Source organism: Quercus suber, unplaced genomic scaffold (assembly GCF_002906115.3).
Source record: "Quercus suber isolate HL8 unplaced genomic scaffold, Cork oak 2.0 scaffold_1, whole genome shotgun sequence".
NCBI lineage: Eukaryota > Viridiplantae > Streptophyta > Magnoliopsida > Fagales > Fagaceae > Quercus > Quercus suber.
In genome coordinates, this window is record NW_027069468.1 from 2,157,770 (window position 1) to 2,179,824 (window position 22,055).

General features: G+C 34.1%; 2 protein-coding genes across 2 annotated transcripts; both read left to right on the forward strand.

Moving 5' to 3' along the window:
• The first annotated feature begins 5,391 nt into the window (after positions 1 to 5,391).
• On the forward strand, positions 5,392 to 18,045 carry LOC112024610 (ubiquitin-conjugating enzyme E2-17 kDa). Its single transcript, XM_024057228.2, has 5 exons — positions 5,392 to 5,590; positions 11,274 to 11,377; positions 11,504 to 11,631; positions 14,375 to 14,479; positions 17,459 to 18,045. Exons 2-5 carry the CDS (start codon positions 11,308 to 11,310, stop codon positions 17,600 to 17,602), a joined length of 447 nt encoding a protein of 148 aa, XP_023912996.1. The 5' UTR covers positions 5,392 to 5,590; positions 11,274 to 11,307; the 3' UTR covers positions 17,603 to 18,045.
• LOC112024615 (probable inactive receptor kinase At5g58300) lies at positions 6,445 to 11,184 on the forward strand. The gene is given in 4 exon segments (XM_024057233.2): positions 6,445 to 7,079; positions 8,415 to 8,537; positions 8,540 to 9,754; positions 10,769 to 11,184. Coding segments are annotated over 4 exon segments (1,767 nt in total). The 5' UTR covers positions 6,445 to 7,066.
• Positions 18,046 to 22,055: the final 4,010 nt, after the last annotated feature.

Below are 22,055 nucleotides of genomic sequence, written 5' to 3' on the forward strand. Positions count from 1 at the left end.
AAAGTCATGCTACAGTACCGGGGAGAGAGAAAGAAACTATTAAAAAATGATATACACATGCTACAGTACCTGTGTAAATTTACACGGGTACTGTAGCTCATGGATAATTTTAGAAGATTTTGCAAGATTTTAAACAGATTGATGTGGGCTGTTTTTGAACAAAAATGTGTAAATTTGAGCATTTTTTCTATTATACACACTTATACACGGACTGATGTGAATGCTCTAGAGGATAAGGACTTCTCTATTAAGTTTACACATAACACAAGGGAGAGTATCTGTATCATCTTTAAAAAAAGTTTGAGGATAAAGTTCGGTTTATGAAAATTCAATGAAGGTTTGTTATAATTTTCCTAAAGAGAAAAGTTATCATAAGCATCCACCCAGGGCCCTTATCTGCCAAGAATGTTGATATTGAAGCTATTGATACTTTTTTGACAAAGGATGCCCTGATACTAATTTGTTATGCAAAATGACCTCCAGAAGCACTTTCACACAAGATTGATTTTGAAACATATTATTGGCTTGAGAAATATCTCACAAATAAATAATAGGAATGAGGAAACTAAAAATATACACAACCATGTACAAAAATAAACACTAATGATTTACATGGTTCAACCTCTACATGCTCGGGCACCAGATGATTAATTTTTATTATATCACATAGAGATTACGCAAGTCTTCACACACTTAAATGATACTCACAAATAACAAAATCTCTTTAAAACTCTCTCAAAGTAATTCAAAGTCTCACCCTATGTGAGAAAATCCTTGAGCCAAGCCACCAAACCCTTTGTAGTATTAGCTACTCTTAAGACTTCAAAACCTATTTTTTAGTAGAGAAAGAATACCAATTTACTTCTTTGATTAACAAGGAAGACTTTCCTTCCACACCAAATAAAATGAAATTAGAAATTTGAGATGATTTCTAACAAATTTCCGTCTTGACTCAATTCCACCAAGAAATCTTCCTTATTTTTGTAAGAATTCCACCTTCATCCCCTTAATCTAAAAGAAAAGCAAGTTGAGTCAAAATCTATAACAATTCGCAACCTTGGTGAAATTTGAAGACCACCAAAGTTAATCAAATTCCTCTGTCTAACTCGGCATGAATTGAGTTGTTTGGAAGTCACAATTTTCTGAAGATGTATATCTACCTCATCAACAAGGTGCTTTTGAAGATGGTATTGCATTATTGATCTTCTCTCTAAGAACAAAGAAATTAAAAATATACAGTCACACACAAGATGGGCCAAAATGGACCTTTGTCCCTTTCGCCCAAAAGATATAGCAAAATGCCCTTATTTTAAAACTCGATTTTTAGAAAATCAAGTTTCAATGAAAAACTCGATTTGATGAAAATCAAGTAATGTGAGAAATTTTACATGGAACTCAAGTTTCATGTATTTTTTTTTTTTAGTTTGATTTCACATAACTCAATTTTCTAAAAATCAAGTTTTTCATTAAAACTCAATTTTTAGAAAATCAAGTTTAAAACAAGAGTATTTTGCTAAATAATTTTAGAACATGAGCATTTTGCTGAAGAAATTTGGCGAAAGGGGCAAATGCCTATTTTGGTCCACACGGGATAACACCAAGAATTTATATAGTTTGGCCTTAGTCTTGAGTTCTTGTTTTCAACATTCTCATTTATGGTTCATTCAATTGAGCGCTAGTCAACGGTATTCTTTACCAATAATTTTAGAACCACAAATTTAGTTATACTCTTTGCTACGTCTATGTTGTATATTGCTGGTTGTGAGTGATATAAACAAAATTTACTAGATTTATGTGAAAGTAACAAATAAATAGTTACAGTCTAATATATAAAATAGTTATGAAAAAGAAATGCCATGAAAGTTCTGCTTCTAAAATAATTTGTTCAACCCTTAAAAATGGAAGAAAAAGAGAAATTGAGGTGCCAGGTCAGCCAATTATGTAGGATTTGAATACCAGCCAAGCATCTTTTCAAAGAGCATCAGTACTATAATAAAATATTCAACATGTCAATGATATTGTATTAGATGGCCCGTTGCTCTAATAAGGTCCCATACCGATGCAATGGGGTGCAGTTGACCCCGCTCACCACCCGAGTCACTGAACCGGACCTAAGTTTTAGAAAGGAGTTGTCACCCTTCATTCAACATCAGAAAATTTACAAATCAAAAAAAAAAAAAAAATCAGAAAATTAATGTTTGACGAAATCTTGAATGGAATACTCCTCAATTTTATAAACTGATTTTTTATAAAGTCAAATCATTAATTTCAGAGAGCTTCTGTAAATGTAAAATCTACTCATTTGAATTCTTTAAAGGAAAATATTAATAAAAGCTCAAAAGCTCTAGTTTTTTTTTTTTTTTTTTTTTTTTTTTTTTTTTTTTTTTAAGAAACAAACACAAACACAAGGGAGAATTAAATAGATTCTAACATAAAGACACGTCACGATTCCATTCAAAAGCCATGATAATTTTTAAAAGAGGATGTGATAAGTTATACTCCACACAACATACTCTCTTAAGTAATGTGGGACAATTATCCTTTTTTTTTTTTGAGAAACATATACACACAAGAGAAAGGGAAAGGGGTTCTAACACAAAAGTACACCATAATTCTACTCAAAAGCCATTGTAACTTTTAAGGGAAGGTGAAGTAAGTTATACTACACACAACACACTCTCTTAAACAATGTGGGACAATTACCCATTCTTTTTCTTAAGAAAAAAAAATACACACATACAAAGAAGAGGATAAGGGGTTTTAATACAAAAGCACACCACAACTCCACTCAAAAGCCATGATAACTTTTAAGGGAGGTAGAGCAAGTTATATTACACACAACACACTCTTTTAAGCAATGTGAGACAATTACCCATCAAGAGAGTGTGTTGTGTGTAGTATAACTTGCCTCACCATCTCTTAAAAGTTACCATGGCTTTTGAGTAGAGTTGTGGTGTGCTTTTGTGTTAGAATCATTTTCCCTCTCTCTTGTGTGTGTGTGTTTGTTTCTTAAAAAAAAAATCTCTTGTTAATAAACCTATTTTATAAATTTTTTTATGAAAAAGGAAGAAAAGTAATTGACTTTTTTTTACAACTTTTTATATTTCTCACAAATTTATGTCAGAACTTTCATAAAATGGTCTATCAACAAATGCCCTAATAGTATCTGTTAATAGGACCCCTAGGGCAATTATTAATAAACTTGTGGGGGAAAAGGGCCTAAAATTTCATATATTGAGCATTGAGCCTTATTCGAAGGTACTATTACATCCGAGGAGAGACAAATAGAGTGGAGAAATTCTAATTTAAAGTCTGATGCGTAAGAAATAAATAAAGGGTGATCTGAGTTGTAATCTATCCTCGGCAACGGTTGACACGCCTCAAGTATGAATTTCAGCTGTAAGAATGATATCTATAGAATCTCTAGTGGTGGAGATATACCTCTAAGACATGCAAGAGTGAAGGAGGCTAGGAAATATCTAAAGGAAAGCTGCTATCATCGCATTAAATGCCTTGTAGTTACTTTTTTGACCGTATTTATGTGGAGAAGACTCCTGAACAGTATTTCCTTGGTCACCGCAACTCACAAAGAGGCCAAAGAAGGTGTCTGATGGGACATGCACTCAAGTGAAGGCTTAAATGACTAACAAGTGTATGATCAAGATAGACTGAAAGGAACTATATAATGTAAAGAACCTTGCATGATAGGGAGATCCGAAAAAAATAGGAAGAGACTACTGTAGTAGCAGAACTGGGTTGCTAACCATTTATATTGATTTATATCATTATCTGCCTCCTCAAATGACAGTTTCAATCATTTTTATATATCTTACTTGTGTGTTCTTCTTTAAAATCCATACTAACCGGTACTAACCTTCACTAAAACCTAGTTCTTCATCCCACTCTCTAAAAATTTATTGTATTGGGCTCATTAGACCATCGACCAATTCTTTTGGGCTTGGGCCAAAAATCGTGACCCTACAAAATTATTTTAGGAAAAATTTTATACTATTTTTATGATAAATTGAAAAAACTGTCAAAACATTAATTTTTTTTTTCTTTTCTTATAAAAACTTTCTTAAAATGCTTCAATAAAAAATGCCTTTTGGAAATTTGTTAGCATTTTCCAAATTTTAAATAAGTTTCTCAAAAAAAAAAACTTTTAAATTAATTTATTGAGGTCTCAAAGCTAGGATAATAGTTGAGCGTAATGTTCATTAAGTGCATGAACTTAAAAGATTTTAGAAATGTTTAATTTTCAGTAGCAATGTCATGTATGATGTAACCGATAATGGTTTTTTTTTTTTTTTTTTTTGCAATTGGCCATGTCCTGTGTGGCAAAGGTGCCAGACTTGAGACCTACCATGGATGAAGTTGTTAGAATGATTGAAGAAATCCGGCAATCAGACTCAGAGAACCGGCCATCTTCTGAAGAGAACAAATCCAAGGACTCAAATGTGCAGACTCCATGATTGCCTAAAACCATTGTTGGTGTATGCTTGCCAAGTTTCAAGTTACAATTGTGAAGAATTCATCTAATGCAGAATTGAACATTTTATTTTTGTACATGCCTAGTGAGGTTTTCCCCCAAGTGTTATTAAAACCTTTCTTGCATGTATGACTTGGTACAGTGTGAATCTTTCCAGTTGTGCCATTTTTCTTAGTCATTGAGTTCTTACTCTCATTTTGGTTTTGGGTTTTTCAATTCATGATTTGTTGTAATATTTTATTTTTAAACATTGTGAATTAATTAATTAATGATCTTCAATCAGGGAACTTTCCTGTGACTTTCTTGTGGACCCATTTTGGCTGGTGAACATTGTGTTGTGTAGGCCACAGAGCTAAACAGTCCAGACTCAAAACCAGCATTATTTTATGACCAAATCTAGTATGCAAAATATGATGAAAACTGTTATGGATGGCTATCTTATTAAGCTATGATAAAAAGTAAATGCTACCTAGTCTTTTTATGACCAAATCTCTAACATGCAAAATATGATGAAAAATATTATAGATGGCTATCTTATTAAACTATGATAAAAAGTAATGCTACTTAGTCTTTTATTAATTGATGTTTAATGACCAAAGAACAACTATCTATTATGGTAAGTTATTAATTCTTAATTAATTAGTGGCCAATAATGGAAGAAGAAGCAATCAAGCAGCAAAGAATATAAATGAACACGGACCCCATACGAATAAATGATACCACATGCACGGACATAAATGAAAGGGAAAGAGATAAGGTGGGGCATTAAGAAAAAAAGTAAAAAATGACAAGGACGATATTGCAAAAAAACACAAAACAAAAAGGAACCAAAATCAGATAAAAATCATTGTTCCGACAAAGAAAGAATTTTCTCTTATCTTTCTTTTAGTTGAGTAATAAAAAATTTGGAAAAAACAAGGACGTTGATTCCACGCTAAATGCTTTACTACATTTTTAAAAGAGAGAAAATTCTAGACTCACCTCTTCTCTCTCTCTCTCTCTCTCTCTCTCTTTCCGTGACTCTATAATAGTAATAGTAAAAAATCACAATCGCACCCTTCTGAATCTTGATTCCATTTCCTTGTTGTGGTTCCCTTTCAGGTAAGCAGANGGTTTTTTTTTTTTTTTTGACATCATGTAACCGCTAATGTTATATACACAACCTTTTGAATAATTTGTTGACAATCAAGATGACAATTTTGTATTAATTTTTACTTCAACCTACACACTATTGATTATCAATTCATTATTAACATTTATTAAAGGACACTTCATAGTTGTTGGGAAAAATGTAAACAATTGTATATTTAAGACTATGAATTTTACTTTTGTAAATAAATACATTTAAAAGAGAGAATGAAATTCTAACATAAATATACACCACAAATTTCGTTCAAAATTCATGATATATAACTTTTAAAGAATGGGTGGACAAGTTACTCTCTTAAACAATGTGATATATATATATATATATATATATTTTTTTTTTTTTGAAAAACAAACACAAATGGGAGAGGGATGGGGTTCAAAGACTATGAGGGATGTTTTACAATTTCACACAATATGTAGGGTAGTCTTGTACTTAAAAAAACAAAAAAGGAAAAAGGAGAAGGAAGGTGGATTTATAGTACAATTTGTTGTGTACTAAATCACCAAGATATATAACAAGTCCTAAGGTCCTAAAAAAAAAAAAAAAAACTGTCCAAAGCATTAGTCCAAAGTTGGTGTGGTAAAAAAAAAAAAAAGAAGTAATAATGAGAGAAATAAAAAGACTGAAAATTAGATAGGTGGAGCCGTGGAGGGCAAAAAATGAAAAGGACCCAAGCGCAACAAATTTGGTTTTTGTTTGTGTGTGGTTAGTACTTACTACTTAGGAGGATTCATATAGGAGTAGTAGTACTTTGCATTGAGGCAGCATTTCAGACACTCTTCTATACTAATCAACCAGATTCAAAACATAAATATGGGTGTTTTTTTGTTGCTCACTCAAAAAAAGTCTTCTCTTAAACTAAACTTGGAGTAGTCTGTTTCATCAGACTCTCTCTCTCTCTCTCTCTCTCTCTCGACACCCAACACTGCCAGACAAAAAGTCAGTGCTCTCACGCACTCTCTTTTTCTTTTTCTTTTTATTCTTCTTTACTCTTTCTTCTCCTTTAGTTTTTCCCTTTGCCTTCCTTTTTATTTTCATTCTCTCCAAACAAAAACTCTCTTTCAATATTAAAATATACAGACAAAGAAAGAAAGAAAGAAAACTTGTATGTTCTTCAACTACTTTTACTTCTGTTTCAACTGCTGCTTGAAAATGTTCAACCAATTATGAAGTTTTCTATGAGAGAGTTACTGGCTTTGTTTGTTGCTGAAGCCATGAGCTAGTTTCAGCTAACTGGATCTGAAACTAAAGCTCAGCTAGCTCCCCCACTTCATAGTTCGTAGACTCAAGACTCTCTCCGCAAATGCCGTTGGATTTGGCCACCCAAATTATGCTGTGATTCTGACCCACTGCCGTGTCTCTCACGGGAGCTTAGCTGTCAACACTTTAATGTATGAAAAATAGCTAGCTAAAGCTCCTGTTCTCTCATGTTTTCTTCAGGTATGTCTCTTTTTTTTTTTGGTTGCTTAGACTTTGGAGCCCATTTTTTGTTAATGGGTCATGCATTTGCGTATTGATAAAGCCTATTGTAGATCTGGGTCATTGCAGTTTTCGACAATGGCTGTGAATTCCTCACATTTTATTGCAGTTTTTTTCAATTTGCAACGAAAGCTTTTGCTAAAACTTCAATGCCCACGTTGTTGATTTTAGTCAATGTTCTTCCAAAAAATTCTATCTCAATTTCGTGTTATGTTGCTAATTAGGTTGGTTTTTGTTTAAGACAATAGTTTACTTTAAATGGACCTGAGTTTGTTGAACAACTCCAGCTAACAATAATGTGTACTTTCCTTTTTAAGGTAAAAATTAAATGAGAAATATTTTCTTTATTCCTCTGACTGAGCCTCTCAATTTTTTTTCCCTTAATTCTTTGGGTCTTTTTTTAATTTTAAGTTTGGTTAGAATTATAATTTGGTTTTAGTGCTCTACATTGGACAAGCACATACATTGTGTGCCTTATTGCCTTTTTTACTACTGACAAGGATATTTTTCTGTTTGGTATGCATATAATTGCTAATTGGAATATTATTTTTCATAGAGAGACAAAAGAATGATCTTGTAAATAGGAAAAGTTTTTTCCCCTTCTGCTTTTGGGTGTTGATTACTTTTTGCAATTGCCTGTAAAATTTCATTTAGGTGCGGGTATAGAAAGAAAGATTAAAAAAACGACTTAACTTTTCTAATGGGAAAGTTGAGAGTAGATGTTTCAAGATTCCAGAGATCCCAAAGGTCGTTTAAGTAACCCCCTATAAAATACAAGTCATTATTTTCACTTTCACATAGACAATTTGGGTACACATGTGAGCTAGATCAAGTCCCTTAGCATATAGATATGCATTTCTGTGTTATCTAAGCATGCATCATTGGAGAAATACACGAGGTATTGGATTCTCTTTGCTTTCTGAATGTATATTGCTGTATTACAGTGAACCATACTTTCATGAGTTTGATGAAATGGAAGAAAGATTTTCTTCTTTATTTTCTTCTGCTGTTCATGAAAACTTGCATTTGTCAAACAAAAACAGAGTAGAATTAAATCTTTACTAGAAGTTGCACTTTATTGTTTCTTGTCCATACTTCTATTTATCTCTTTCCTTTTTGGTTACTGCATTGCGGCCACTACCACAAATGCAGGAGATATGTTTATTGGTTTACTTATTCAATTATGAACTTGTAATAGTATTTGCAAACAATTCATGTGTGGGTGAGAACGGGATTTCTTGCTCTTGTTGCTGGTTGGCTTGTTAATCTTGTTATGTGGTCTTTGTACTAAACCAGGAAATTGTCAAGGCCTCCAAAGGTTACATTTTCATTGCTACAGTCCCTTTGTCAAACAACTCCCCATGAGGTTCTGCCACACTTCAGCACTTACCTCCCTCTTTATCATAATCACTCTTCTACCCCGGCTATTTCTGACCTGAACTCAGATAAGCAAGCACTTCTTAACTTTTCTGCTGCTGTTCCCCATCGACGTAACCTCAACTGGAACCTTGCTACCCCAGTCTGCACTTGGGTAGGTGTCTCTTGCACACCAGATCGCACTCGTGTGCTTAAGCTCCGGCTCCCTGGGGTTGGACTTGTGGGCAGCATCCCACCAAACACCCTCAGTAAGCTTGATGCCCTTGAGGTTCTCAGCCTTCGATCTAACCTTCTCATTGGTGATCTTTCTTCTGATATTACCTCTCTTCCTTCACTCCAGTACCTATACCTCCAACGTAATAATTTCTCTGGTGAGATTCCTACCTCCTTTTCCCCTCAGCTCATTGTGTTGGATCTATCATTCAATTCCTTTTCTGGTAACATTCCACAAACAATACAAAATTTGACTCAACTTACCGGATTGAACCTCCAAAACAACACCCTTTCTGGACCCATACCTGCAATTGATCTCCCTAGGCTCAAACGTCTGAATTTAAGCTACAATCATCTTAATGGCTCCATTCCATTACCCCTTCAAAAGTACTCTAATTCATCCTTTGTGGGAAACTCTCTCTTATGTGGACCACCTCTAAAAGCTTGCTTTACCCCACCACCTTCTCCATCTCCTACCTTCAATCCACCCTCACCACTGGGTCCTTCAAATAAAAGCTCCAAAAAGAAACTGTCCCTGGGAGCTATAATTGCAATTGCAGTTGGAGGGTTCGTGCTGCTGTCATTGTTAGCTCTAGTTATTATTTTTTGCTGTCTAAAGAAGAAAGATAGTGAAGGCACTGGCGTATCGAAAGGAAAGGCTTCAAGTGGAGGGAGGAGTGAGAAGCCTAAAGAGGAATTTGGGAGTGGGGTGCAGGAACCTGAGAAAAACAAGCTTGTTTTCTTTGAAGGTTGTTCTTATAACTTTGATCTTGAGGATCTGTTGAGGGCTTCCGCTGAAGTGTTGGGAAAGGGTAGTTATGGCACAGCATATAAGGCAGTTTTGGAGGAGGCAACAACAGTGGTGGTGAAAAGGTTGAAGGAAGTGGTGGTTGGAAAAAGGGACTTTGAACAGCAGATGGAAATTGTGGGTAGGGTTGCGCACCACCCAAATGTTCTGCCGCTCCGAGCTTATTATTATTCAAAAGATGAGAAGCTCCTTGTCTATGACTATGTCACTGGTGGCAGCTTATCTACACTATTGCATGGTATGTGATTTCCTCTCTTTATTTCATTCAGTTTTGGATCATCGTAACCCTCTATATTGTTTTGAGATCATTGTAGTACTTCTCTTTTGTTACCACTGCCATTGGAATCATGAAAGTAGCACTAAAAGGAGAAAGAAGTATTATGATTAATAGGTTTATAAAAAAAAAAAGTATTATGATTGATAAATTTACTTTAAAAAAAATACATTGTGAGAGATGATCATCATGAATTTTTCCACACTTAGTGTAAGATAAATGAATTCATGGTGCAGCTAGTCAAAAACACATTTAAATATGAGGTTTTTGTAAGGTCTTGAAGTGATAATTACAAGGTTCTCTAGTGGCATCTAGTAATTACTAATCGATTATGTTACATTTAATTGGCATTGTTATATTTATTCAATCCGTAAGGAAACGCCTTCTTGCAGTTACATGTTTACCTGCGTGTGCCTTATGGCTCTGTTAACAGTTGAGTGAAATTTTTGTGGCATAGTGGTTATTAAACCTTCATCCATCCAGGACTAGTATGTATCAAGGACCACTTTTCTGAAAGAGCTTTGATGAATTCTGTATTTTTTGGGTGATAAATCGCTGAAGACAAATGGTACATACTAACATACACTTTCCCTGGCAAAGTCTTTCCAGCCTGCTGGTTGGAGATGATTCATATTGTGTGAGGTAGATCATAGAAGATGATGTTATTGGAATTTCTGTTAATTGAGTCCAATGGTAATATTAATGTGGACCGGCTTTTTACTTGGATTAGAACAAGAACTCCCATGGTGTAAAAAGTGTTCATTTTCTTTGTGAGTAAATTCTTCTTATTTCTAACAAAAAGATTACTGTAAAATTTATATTCTAGGTGACAGATGAGATACGCCCATATTCATCTGTGAATTAACTCCTTTTGGATAATCTTATATCTATCCATCTATAATCTAACTCCCCATGATGTGGAGTCCTGCTCTATCAACTAACTAATTCACTTTGCCCTCAATTTCAATTGTATAACAGGAAACAGGGCAGCTGGAAGGACTCCATTGGACTGGGACACCAGAGTAAAGATCTCCCTTGGAACGGCAAGAGGAATTGCCCACATCCATTCCATGGGTGGTCCGAAATTCACTCATGGAAATATCAAGTCCTCAAATGTCCTCCTCAACCAGGATCTTGAAGGATCCATTTCCGATTTTGGCCTAACCCCTCTTATGAATGTTCCTGCCACTCCTTCACGGAGTGCAGGTTATCGTGCTCCCGAGGTGATTGAAACCCGTAAGCACACTCATAAATCAGATGTGTACAGCTTCGGTGTCCTCCTCCTTGAGATGCTGACTGGAAAAGCTCCTCTCCAATCACCGGGACGAGTAAGCAGATCTAACTGGGTGTATGTTTCGATCATCAAAATCAAAACTTTACTAAATCTTCTCTGAATATCTGTTACTATATATATATATATATATATTTTTTTTTTTTTCCATGAAAACTCTGTCTGATTGTTTTGTTTGTTGTTGGTTTCAAGGTTTGTTTTTGAGTCTTAGAAAAGCAAAAAAGTTATGGCTTCGAAACGGATCTTGAAGGAGCTCAAGGATTTACAGAAAGACCCACCTACCTCTTGCAGCGCTGGTAACTTTTGATTTGTTGGTTTTGAAGTATCTTAGCTCATAATATGCGTGACCCAGATGCTTGAATTTTGATACGATTAGTAAATTGAAAGAGGGTGTTGTGTATTTGTGTGTTACTGTACTGCAGGACCTGTGGCTGAGGACATGTTCCATTGGCAAGCCACCATCATGGGACCTGCTGATAGTCCTTATGCTGGAGGTGTATTTCTAGTTTCTATTCATTTTCCTCCTGATTATCCATTCAAGCCTCCAAAGGTAGTTTTTTTTTTATTTTTTTATTTTTTTATCATTATTATTTACTCGGCCTTGTTTATTGCATTTAATGTCCTCTTTGTACAGTACTATTTTCAATTGCTTGCAATATACGGCAATAGGGGTCGTCCTCTTTGTACAGTACTATTTTCAATTGCTTGCAATATACGGAAATAGGGGATAGGGGTCGTGGCTAGCTTCGAAATTTAATGCGTATCGAGTGGTTATTGGAGTACAGTTATGTTCCCTTCACATTGAATAATTACTTAAAGTAGTTGTTGTTGCCTTTGTTTAGAAGCTTTAGTGCAAAATAAATTGGCTTCCTGCAGTGAAACTGAACCTCGAGGTTCGTTTCGCTTGAGAGATTCAATTCTTTTGTATGTCGTCGGTGGAAATCATTATTTTGTAGCTGTGTTAGTTTTGCTGGGTTTATAGATCAATACCATTGAAGTTTATAGCGTGAAGATGATGGGAAAGTGAATAATCTAAATCCTTATCAAATGTAGTTTGGGTTGTCGTAGAACTTTTGGGTTTGATCAAAATTTGGGATTTACCATAGTGGTTTATGAGTATTATTTTGATTCATGTGTCTTCAGGTGCAACAGAGTTAGGATTATTGGGGGTAAATGAAATCTAACCTGACATTAGTGCTCGGGAAATTAGTGGCATTTTTCCATATATACAATGTATCCATATGTGGTGGAACATTAATGGGAGAGAGTAAATGGAGAACTGCCGTAGAAATCTCTTGCTGACTGGTGATAAGCATCAACACTGGATTCAGGGTCTAGAAAATGGGGATCAAAAGGTTGAACCAAATGCCCTAACCAAGAGAAGAAAAGGGGATTGTTAGAAGGGAGAGACAGATGACATAGTTTTCTGACTTGAAGAATAACATGAAAGATCTATGTTCATTGGAATGTTGTTAATGACATGATACTCTGGGTGGAAAGTGGAAACTAATAATATGAGAGTAGCTGAGTTCCACTTAAGGTGCTATTATATTTGTAAAACAATAAAGAGGATGCTTCTGAACACATTATAAATCCACAAAACAGATCACAAAATATCAGTTTCATATTTGATTTGTTAGCAAGTATAATGTATGAGTCCTTGTCTTTTAATGCATATCTATTATAGGGATGCTCCTCATTAGAGGTTGTGTTGATCTTGTAACACGTCCATATCATCCGAGACTTACCTATCATGTTTATACGCTTTGTAGCCTTGTTCCTCAAATTTTTGTGCATCCTTTTTTTGGGTTCTCATTTACATGGTGTTTTATCAAAGATCTGCTATTACTTCCTCTTGAAAATCTGTGGTTTTGAAAATTGCTATTTAGTTGCTGAACTTAATCATTATTTAAAAAAAAAATTTGGGTATCTTACTAATCATAAGCAATTTCATTAAGCATAAAGTTTGGAGATAATTAAACTTTTGCTAATGTTTGAGTGGTATATATTGGTCATTAGTTTTCCTCGTTAAACGCATCTTCCATCTTGTGCTTAGTAGTCAAATCATGTTTCCACTTGTGTATTTGATACATGCCTATCTAAAGGTACATAAGCACGGTCTATTTGTAAGACAAATTGAAAGAATTAGAAATCTTAAGCGTAAGAAATATATGGTGTTTTTTAAACTTATATTGTTAGCTTTTTTGTAAGAAGTAAGCATAAGATATTCAAGTCTTCACATCAAAGTGAACGATTGGGGTTTTGCGTGATTGTTGTGATTAGGGTACGTTTGGTACACTGTAATAGACATCATAATGCAATAGCTATTCCATAGGTGTAACTGTTCGGTTGTTCGGTTGTGTTTTTATTACAAGTAATGGCTATTCATTTGGAATACTTATTCTATAAAATGCGGAATAACTATTCCTTACCAAATAGGTCATAATTGCTATTCTTTTACCTAGTAATGACCATAAAAAATAAAAACCCCAAAATTCCCAAAAGTACTAACGCAATGCTCTTCTCATACACTCCCTCTCCTTGTTGTTTCTCTCTCTGCTCTTCATGTACTCTCTCTCTCTCTCTCTTCTCCCTTTTCATTCTCTTTTCTCTCTGGTTTACTTTGCTGTAATTCTATAAGTACTATTTCAAAAGAGTCATTCTTTGGTGATAAGTTTGCTTCTATAGCTTTGTTGTTTACCTTTTCAACTTTGATTCTCACCATGGAGATATTAATTTTGGGCATTCAACAATAACATTATATACATATATTAAATTTATACATAATGGAATGCTAAACAATTATCACAAAAAGTGTAAATATATGGTCTCTTTAAAAAGGGTATTTTATGAAATTGACCAAAATATGATGCCATTCCACCACCTTATTATGTGTTATCACTAAACTGATGAATAGGAATAATTATTTCATCACAACTTTCTTCATTCCTTGTAATACTTATTCTTATTACATTGTAATCACCACTACAGTGAACCAAACGTGCCCTTAGGGTCTGTATTTCATAAATTCTACAAAGTGACATGGAGTTTTGTTGATGTGAAGCGCATATTGTGATGCTTCTCTAAACAAAACTTGTTGTTGAATTTGTATGCAAATTTTACGTGAAGCTTATATTCTAATGGTTGACACTTCAATTATAGTAACCTATTTTTATTATTAAGTGGCGCTGCCTTGGTGGTAGTTTAATATTGCCTTGTCTTGAATTTTTTTGTGGTTATCTTGTGTTTGGTATAATAGAAATTGAGAATAGTAACCTTGTTATTTACTTCAGGTTGCATTCAGGACTAAGGTATTCCACCCAAACATTAATAGCAATGGAAGCATATGTCTGGATATTCTTAAAGAGCAGTGGAGCCCAGCACTAACCATTTCAAAGGTTTCTTTGAACTGTTTCCCTCTTTTTATAGTTTCTATTTTCATTACCTCATAATTGGTCTGATTTTATGCTGTTATGCATGATTATAAGGTGTTTGATGGAATAACAACTTGATATCGTTTTGCGTTTTGCAATACACTTTTTAATTTTGATCAATTTCATGGCTACTAGATTCATGTTGCATTATGCTTCCAGAGTACCACATCAATATTAAATTAAACAAATATCTGTTGGAATAATTACCATTCACACCTTGTAATAAAGTTATGATAATGAAAGGCAATTTTTTTTCCATGTTGTCAATTGTTTCACACGTTTACAAGGCTGCTGTCTTTTTTTTTTTTTTTTGGTCATAAAAAAAAAGGCTGCTGTTTTTTAGTAATTATTTTAATAGATAAGTACTGTTTTTTAGTACATTAGTGAATTGATGGTCACATTATTAACTAGGTTAGGTTCGGATTTGAGCTTGTGTCTGTTTGCTTGAATGAAGCTGTGCCTTTTCTCAGTATATGAATGTTCTTGTTATGTTGGTATGGGAATTGAATATCTAGATGATTCTAATAAAGCTCCTCAAACTACTGACGAGCTTGTGTTTGCTGAGGCTTAAGCAGTCTTGTTAATTGTGAGTCAAAATGCAGACCATCTCCTTAGTGATGGTTGAAGATCAGGAAATTGAATTTTGAAGAGTTTGGTGGTTCCTCAAACCACATGGGTAGCTCAAATGGTGGACCACTCAATGCATGTTCTTGCATATAGGGTCACACATCTGGGTTTTATCAAAGGCCTTTTTTCCCTCTCACTTCTCACATGAAAAAAGAAATTTGAAGGGACATTTGTGAAAAGAAGTGGCCATGGCGTTGGAGGGTGCTAGAATTACTTAATGACAAATTAGTACCCTTAAGTTAGAAAGTCAAACTTTCATTTATTTAGTTGCATGTTGAGTATACATGTGTGATGAAGTCCATATAAAGAAAAAGTAAAAAACTTGAGATACTAATATAACATAATTGAGTCCAAACTCGTAGGTTTAACCTTTTGGGTTAAGTGGTATCCCAATATGTTGTATTAAGTCTTCAATTGGAATCACCCTTAAGTGTTATCTTCGTAACAAGTGGTATTAGAGATGTCTTTTCCTAATCAGAGGCTTTACTAGGATCTTCAATTCTATAGAGAGCCCCAAGATTGGGAGTTGGAACATTTAGATTCTTTTTGGGACCTTATTCATTCTATGCCTCTTAGTGGTGAGGGGTATGACAAAATTTGTTGGAAGTCAACAAAGAATAAGGGTTTTAAGGTTAGTGAATACTACTTATCCCTCTTCTCGACCACTGACACTCTTTTTCCTTGGAAACCTGTCTGGTGCTCAAAGATCCCTCCTAGAGTTGCTTTCTTCTTATGGACTGCCGCTTTAGGTAAGATTTGACTCTTGATAGATAATGGAATAAGAGTGTCCCTGTCATGGCTTGGTGTTATACGTGTGAAAGGAGCGGGGAATCGGTAAATCATCTTCTTCTTCATTGACCCATTGCTTTTGAGCTATGTCTATGGTGTGAGCCCTCTATGGTGTGGGTTATGCCACAAAGTATTATGGATTTATTTACAGCTTGGCAAGGCTCTTTTGGTAGACATCGTAACATAGACTTGTGGAGGGCTGTCCCAAATTGTGTTTTATGAGTATATGGCGAGAAAGGCAAGAAAGGAACGGTCGATTCTCAAGATTAAATCTTTCCTCCTCCACTCTTTTGCTTGATTGGAGTTCTGTTTTTAATTCTTTTTCATGTTCTAATCTTTTATATTTGCTTGATCATTGTAATTTATGAGCTTGATGTACTCCTATCCATGTACACTTCCAGCGTACCTAGGTATTTTGATTAATGAACATTCGTTATTTATCACAAAAAAAAAAAGGTGGTATTAGAGCTTTTGGTAGTGTATAGCAAGGTCATAGAAGTGGATGATAGTGGTTCCTTTCGCAATGGGAGCAGGGACAACATGTCCATACTTAGAGCTATAAGTGTGCATCGCAAAGCAAGCCCGCACAAATGATCTTTAGAAGGCCCAACAAAGTAGTATTGTTAATGGTGCTAGATCAAAGAAGAATGGTGCAACACATGGTTCTCATGGACAGGGATGTGCAAGGTTCCCGTGGATGAGTGTGCAGAGTTGATACTTGTTTCCATGGAGGTTGTACAAAGTTATATAAGCTAACCAACATCCCGCCCCCCCTCTTTTCTTTCTCCCCTCTTTATTTCATTTATTAAAAACCTGGTTATGTAAAAAAGCTGAGGAGTTTGTGGCCTATAAAGAGATCTTGAAGCTCATAGAGGAGCGATGACTTGCACATGAGGGGGATTGTGGGTGTATATGTTTGAGTGGAAGTCCCACATGGAAGAGAAATTAAAGAATTTGGGGAATAAATGGAACATAATTGGGCCTAAACTCTTAGGTTTTAGTTTTTGGATTAATGGTTGTCTCAATATGTTGTGTAAAGGCCTCAATTGGAGTCTTCCCAATGCGTTATCTCCCTAACATTCCCCCATAAGCCTTCAATGAAATCCACACCACACCACACCACACCACGCCCCCCTCCCCCTCCCCCACAAAAAAAATAAAGCAACAATTATTTTTGGTTGGGCCGCAGGGGGGGGGGGGGGGGGGGGGGGGGGGGTTTTGATGAAAATGAGAGTGATGGGTTGATGGTTATCTTATGATGTGGCTTGTGAGCTGCTCTAGAGTTAATCTGAATGGTGAACTCTAGTAATGAGCCATTGTTACTTGAATTCTGAACCATCTAGAGTTTGGCCTGAAAGATTATAGCTCTAGTGATGGGCCATTTATACTTGAATTATCATAACTTCAACATTTATGCATTTTTAAATCCGCTTGCAGTATTGTATAAACTTCTGATTTATACTTCTGAGTTTTCAGTCATTAATAAAAATAATTTTTCATTGAGTCTTTCATACTTCCTGTATTTAGGTGCTGCTATCCATATGCTCCCTTTTGACGGATCCCAACCCTGATGATCCACTTGTCCCTGAAATTGCTCACATGTACAAGACCGACAGGGCCAAGTATGAAGCCACTGCTCGCAGCTGGACGCAGAAGTATGCCATGGGATGATTGCAGATGAAAACCCCCCAGCATCTAAAAGCAGCTGTGAATCCATGGTTCTCTCATCTCCCTTCAGGTAAAAGAATGGAAATATTGAGAATGAAATCTCCTTATTCTTCTTTCACCAAGAACTCAATATTTGGCAAGGAATTCTGTTGTCATCTTGTGAATATTTATTTGAAGACATTGGAGATTGGATAACTGTAATGTAATGTTATCATGTTGTTGTCAAAGTGAATGATTTGCTTGTTGATCTACAACTCATTTGATTGATTAAGAAATAATGTTTTATGGGTACAATTCCTCCAAGTTTCAATTCTTGCTTTGTATTAGGGACTGAATCTGGCATGATACTGCTATGCTCAGTTCAGACATTGTATCTAAGTGTTAAATTCTGTTGAAAGTTGAAACAGTGTTTATTTCTATTTAAAATACTGCACGGTTATAGTGGCGCTTTCTTTGTTTTTGTTTCTGTTTTTCTCTTATTTATTTAGCTTAAGTTGTGCAAGAGTTTTTTGTAGACCGTTATAACCGTTGAAGAAGTTTATCGCTCTGTTTTTGTTTTTGTTTTCTAATTTAGCTTAAGTTGTGCAAGATTTTTTGTGTAGACCATTGTAACTGTTGCGGAAGTTTATCAATTTCCACTATGCCATAGGTTTTTGCAGTGTTTCTGTTGCGACACTAAGCTGAGCTACAAGATTGTGTTTGTTTAATTTTTTTTAAAGTTCAAGATATGAGTTTAATCTTAGCATAAGTCAAGTTCATGTTCATTATCAGATTGGATTATATGTAATTTTTGGTTTTAAACAAGCTCGAGCTTAATTAATATGCTTTTCTTCATTCAAAGGATACAATGACTTATTTAAATCAACTAATTTCAATTTGTCAACCCTGTATTTCTAACAAATTGTATGTAATGTCTAAGCTCAAAATGGTACCAAAAAGTAATGTTGTGGAAGAAGAATAAAAAATATGATAGTAAATTCAAAGTTGGCTTTGCTTTCTTAATGCATGACCTTCTATTTTAGAACCAAGGAGTGGATACTTCTACTTTTGCTAAATAATTGTAAAGCAGAATTGTGGGTACTTTTCTAAATACTCAGATGTGAATTTCATTTATAATTAAAGAAAAAAAAATGAAGATCACAAAGTAAACGTAAAAAAAGTCATGCGCATTTACATGGGACCTGAATATTCTGCGCATGTGATTACCAATTAAGAGAACGGTAATGTGATGGAGACGGTCCAACTAAGGTAGGTTTTAATTCAAGCAATCCCCAAATTTGTGGTATAGGTCTGATTCTCAAAAAAGAAATTTGTGACGGGTCATTGTTATATCAGTAAGCATGTTTATATATATATATATATATATGCTGCAACAGTTGCATATAACATGGAATCTCAGCAGTACCATTTATTATTAAATGTTGGGCAGGCTTCAAATATCAATATTGGAAAACGACATCATCCACTAATTAATTTTCCTAGAGGCTTATGGCTCATGATCTTTTTGAAGTTTTTGGATGGCCTCTTTATCTAGTTTTTTTTTTTTTAACCCTTCCTCATTATGATGTTTTGAACTTTGAGCTTCGAACACTAGGCAATAAGTAGGCATTATATTTAACTACCCTTATGGGAGAAATAATATAAACCATTTTAATTCAATCTTTCATTCCTCCTATAAAATTCTAGTATTCTTAGGGAAGAATAAAATCATAAAACTTATATATGGTTATTTAATTTTAATTGTCCTTAAAAAAAAAATAACATTTTTTGTTCTTAATTGGTTAATACAATAATGCGTTTGAATTTAAGTGAAAAATCAAATATGCTGCAACTAGAGAGTATATCAAAAGTTTGTCCTTAAATGAAAGAAAAGAACTTTAAAAATTATTAATTTTGCTTTTAAATGAATTATAATTGATGTGATTAATGTCACATGCCTCACATCACATCGATAATATATTTACCAAAAAAAATGTTGAAATACTCTTTTGTTTTGTGTTTAAAAAATTAGCATGTTGAAAGATGATGTAATAAAATTTGTAAAAACTATATCATTATTATAAAAACTGATACGTGTTTTAATTTGATAATAAAGAAAAAAAAAATTGAAAACTTATTAACATTATTATCCTCCAAAGGAGTATCACTTTTAACCCCATAAACTAAAAAAAAATTGTAAATTAATCTGATGCCAATTTATGTATATATATTTGGTTTGGGGCCTGATGTAGTAAAGGAGAGGACTAGAACTGTTGGAGAATTCACTATAATTATATGCTTTGAGTTAGCCAAAAAAGGAGCTGGTTATCATATGAACATGGAACAAAGAATTTAAAGTGTTATCGCTTGGTGGAGAAGCGATGAGGGGGTCACAGTCACACTCTCCAACTCTCTTAATACATGAATGAATAATCATTACCCACATGCTGATTGACTGTTGGGGGTCATTACCTTTGCGTACCCTTCAAGCCAATACCAACCAACCTTTTTTTTATTTTTTATTTTTATTATTATTATCAATCTTTGAATGGCTTCATTATTTATAACCCTGTACGATGTAGACCCCCTTTCATTTTGTAATGTTCCTCACTTCCTCTTTTTCTTTTTTATACATTTCTGTTTTTTTCTGCCGTCTTCTTAATTTTCTCGTATCACATTCACAGGTGTCAGAAGGAAATTACTATGTCAAGCAACGAGGACCATGAAGTCCTCACCGAAGAAAAGAGATATAATACACAAATAATTCTACAACCACATATTTTTGTATAGATTCTTTGCTGCTAAGCTATTGCAGGTCCATGTAAATGTGTGTCAACCGATATGTCGCGTAGGACGGTTGTAAATTTATCAGTCTTTTCACAATTATCTTAAGTTGAAAATTGTGATTAGTCTTTTACAGTTTTATCTATATTTACTATTTTTCTATATATTAAAGTTGTGGTACAAAAAATTGTGATTGAGTTAATAAGTTTTGATACAAAAGGATTGTGATCTTAGGACTCGTTTGGTTGGAGGTTTTTAGTGTTGTTGTTTAAAATGATGTGAAAACTATGAATTAAAAAGTGTTATGAAAATAAGTGTTTATAGTATTCATAAAGTAAAAAATGTGTTTGGTGTTATGTTTCAAATAACATGTTTCAGTATATAAAAAAACATAATTGAGTGTTTAATACGTGTGTGTGTGTTTTTTTTTTTTTTTAGCTAACAAGTAGGCCTTCAGGTTGGAACTGAAAAAGTAAGCATTATGCGTTGTCTAATTAAGTGAGCTCATATTTTTCAGAATATTTACAAAAGTGTCATTAAGCAATGTTACTTGAAATCTAAAAACTCATAAGAGAAGTTTTTCAAATTCAATATTTAAACACCCTATAACGTAACTCAAACCGAAGAATTGTTAATTTTTTTGTACTAATAGTCTAATTAGCAGCGGCTAGTAGCCTATGCATTTTTTCTCAACAGACTGTACAGAAGTCAAAAGGGATGAAACACATAACAAAAAGTGTAAGCACATGGTGTAACAGTAACACCTTAACTTTTTGGAAGAGTGGTTTAGGGTAGTAGCCATCTTCATTTGGTGAAATAGGTAGATGGCAGAGAAGAGAAAACTAGATTCCAATAATAACTATGAATAATACATAAAATTGTTTTAAGTATTAGATTATCATGTAAGCTCCTATTCTGTAATTTATTGATTTTATATGTTGATAAATCATAAATAGAATAAATATTTGAATTTTAAATATTTTTGTTGTTGAAATTTGAAAATATTAAGATATGTTAATTGATCTTATAATTATTGGTTGATAATTTATTGATCCGAGCGTGTATGTGTGTGTGTGTAATGAGAACAAAAAATAAATAAAAATAACCACAAGAATTTAATTAAGTTTTTGTGAATTTGAAATTACATGAGTCAAATTTAGGCTCGCGGATTGAGGTAAAAACATTGGAATTGGAATTTGGAACACTATAATAAAACAAAAAGAAAAGGAATTGGAAGGTCAGGTAGAAGTTGAGAAACTTGGGTCAAATTGTGTAATGTGGAGCAATCGATTGGGCACAAGAAGCGAAGGTGGAGCGTGGCTGCGAGTCTCACAACAATTCACAACTCCCAAGCATGTTGACGTGGACAGGGCGTGGCTGTATGTATCAGCCTGCTTTTTGAGACAAGTAGTAGTAAAGCTACTTGTTGGTAAGGAAAAAAAAAAAAAAAAAAAACAAAGTGAATTGCAAGTCCTCCAACGTGTCAGTTCCGGTCAGACCAGAAGAAAAAGTCCATTCACGTTTTCTACTATCCTTATTTACAAATTGCTTGGTCGGTTTTGACGGTAGTGTGTTATTAATTATTGAGAGATGGTAAAGAATGCCCCTAAGCTCATGATTAACCATTTACTTAAATAAAATTTTTATGAAAAAAATATATATATTTTAATAGTTTTTTTTTCATTTTTCATAA

What these genes read in the sequence shown, in the direction of transcription:
- LOC112024610 (XM_024057228.2), top strand. Translation starts at nt 11,308, where the DNA reads ATGGCTTCGAAACGGATCTTGAAGGAGCTCAAGGATTTACAGAAAGAC. An exon ending in ACCTACCTCTTGCAGCGCTG is followed by an intron (nt 11,378 to 11,503) that starts GTAACTTTTGAT and finishes ACTGTACTGCAG; the next exon opens with GACCTGTGGCTGAGGACATG. An exon ending in CAGCACTAACCATTTCAAAG is followed by an intron (nt 14,480 to 17,458) that starts GTTTCTTTGAAC and finishes TCCTGTATTTAG; the next exon opens with GTGCTGCTATCCATATGCTC.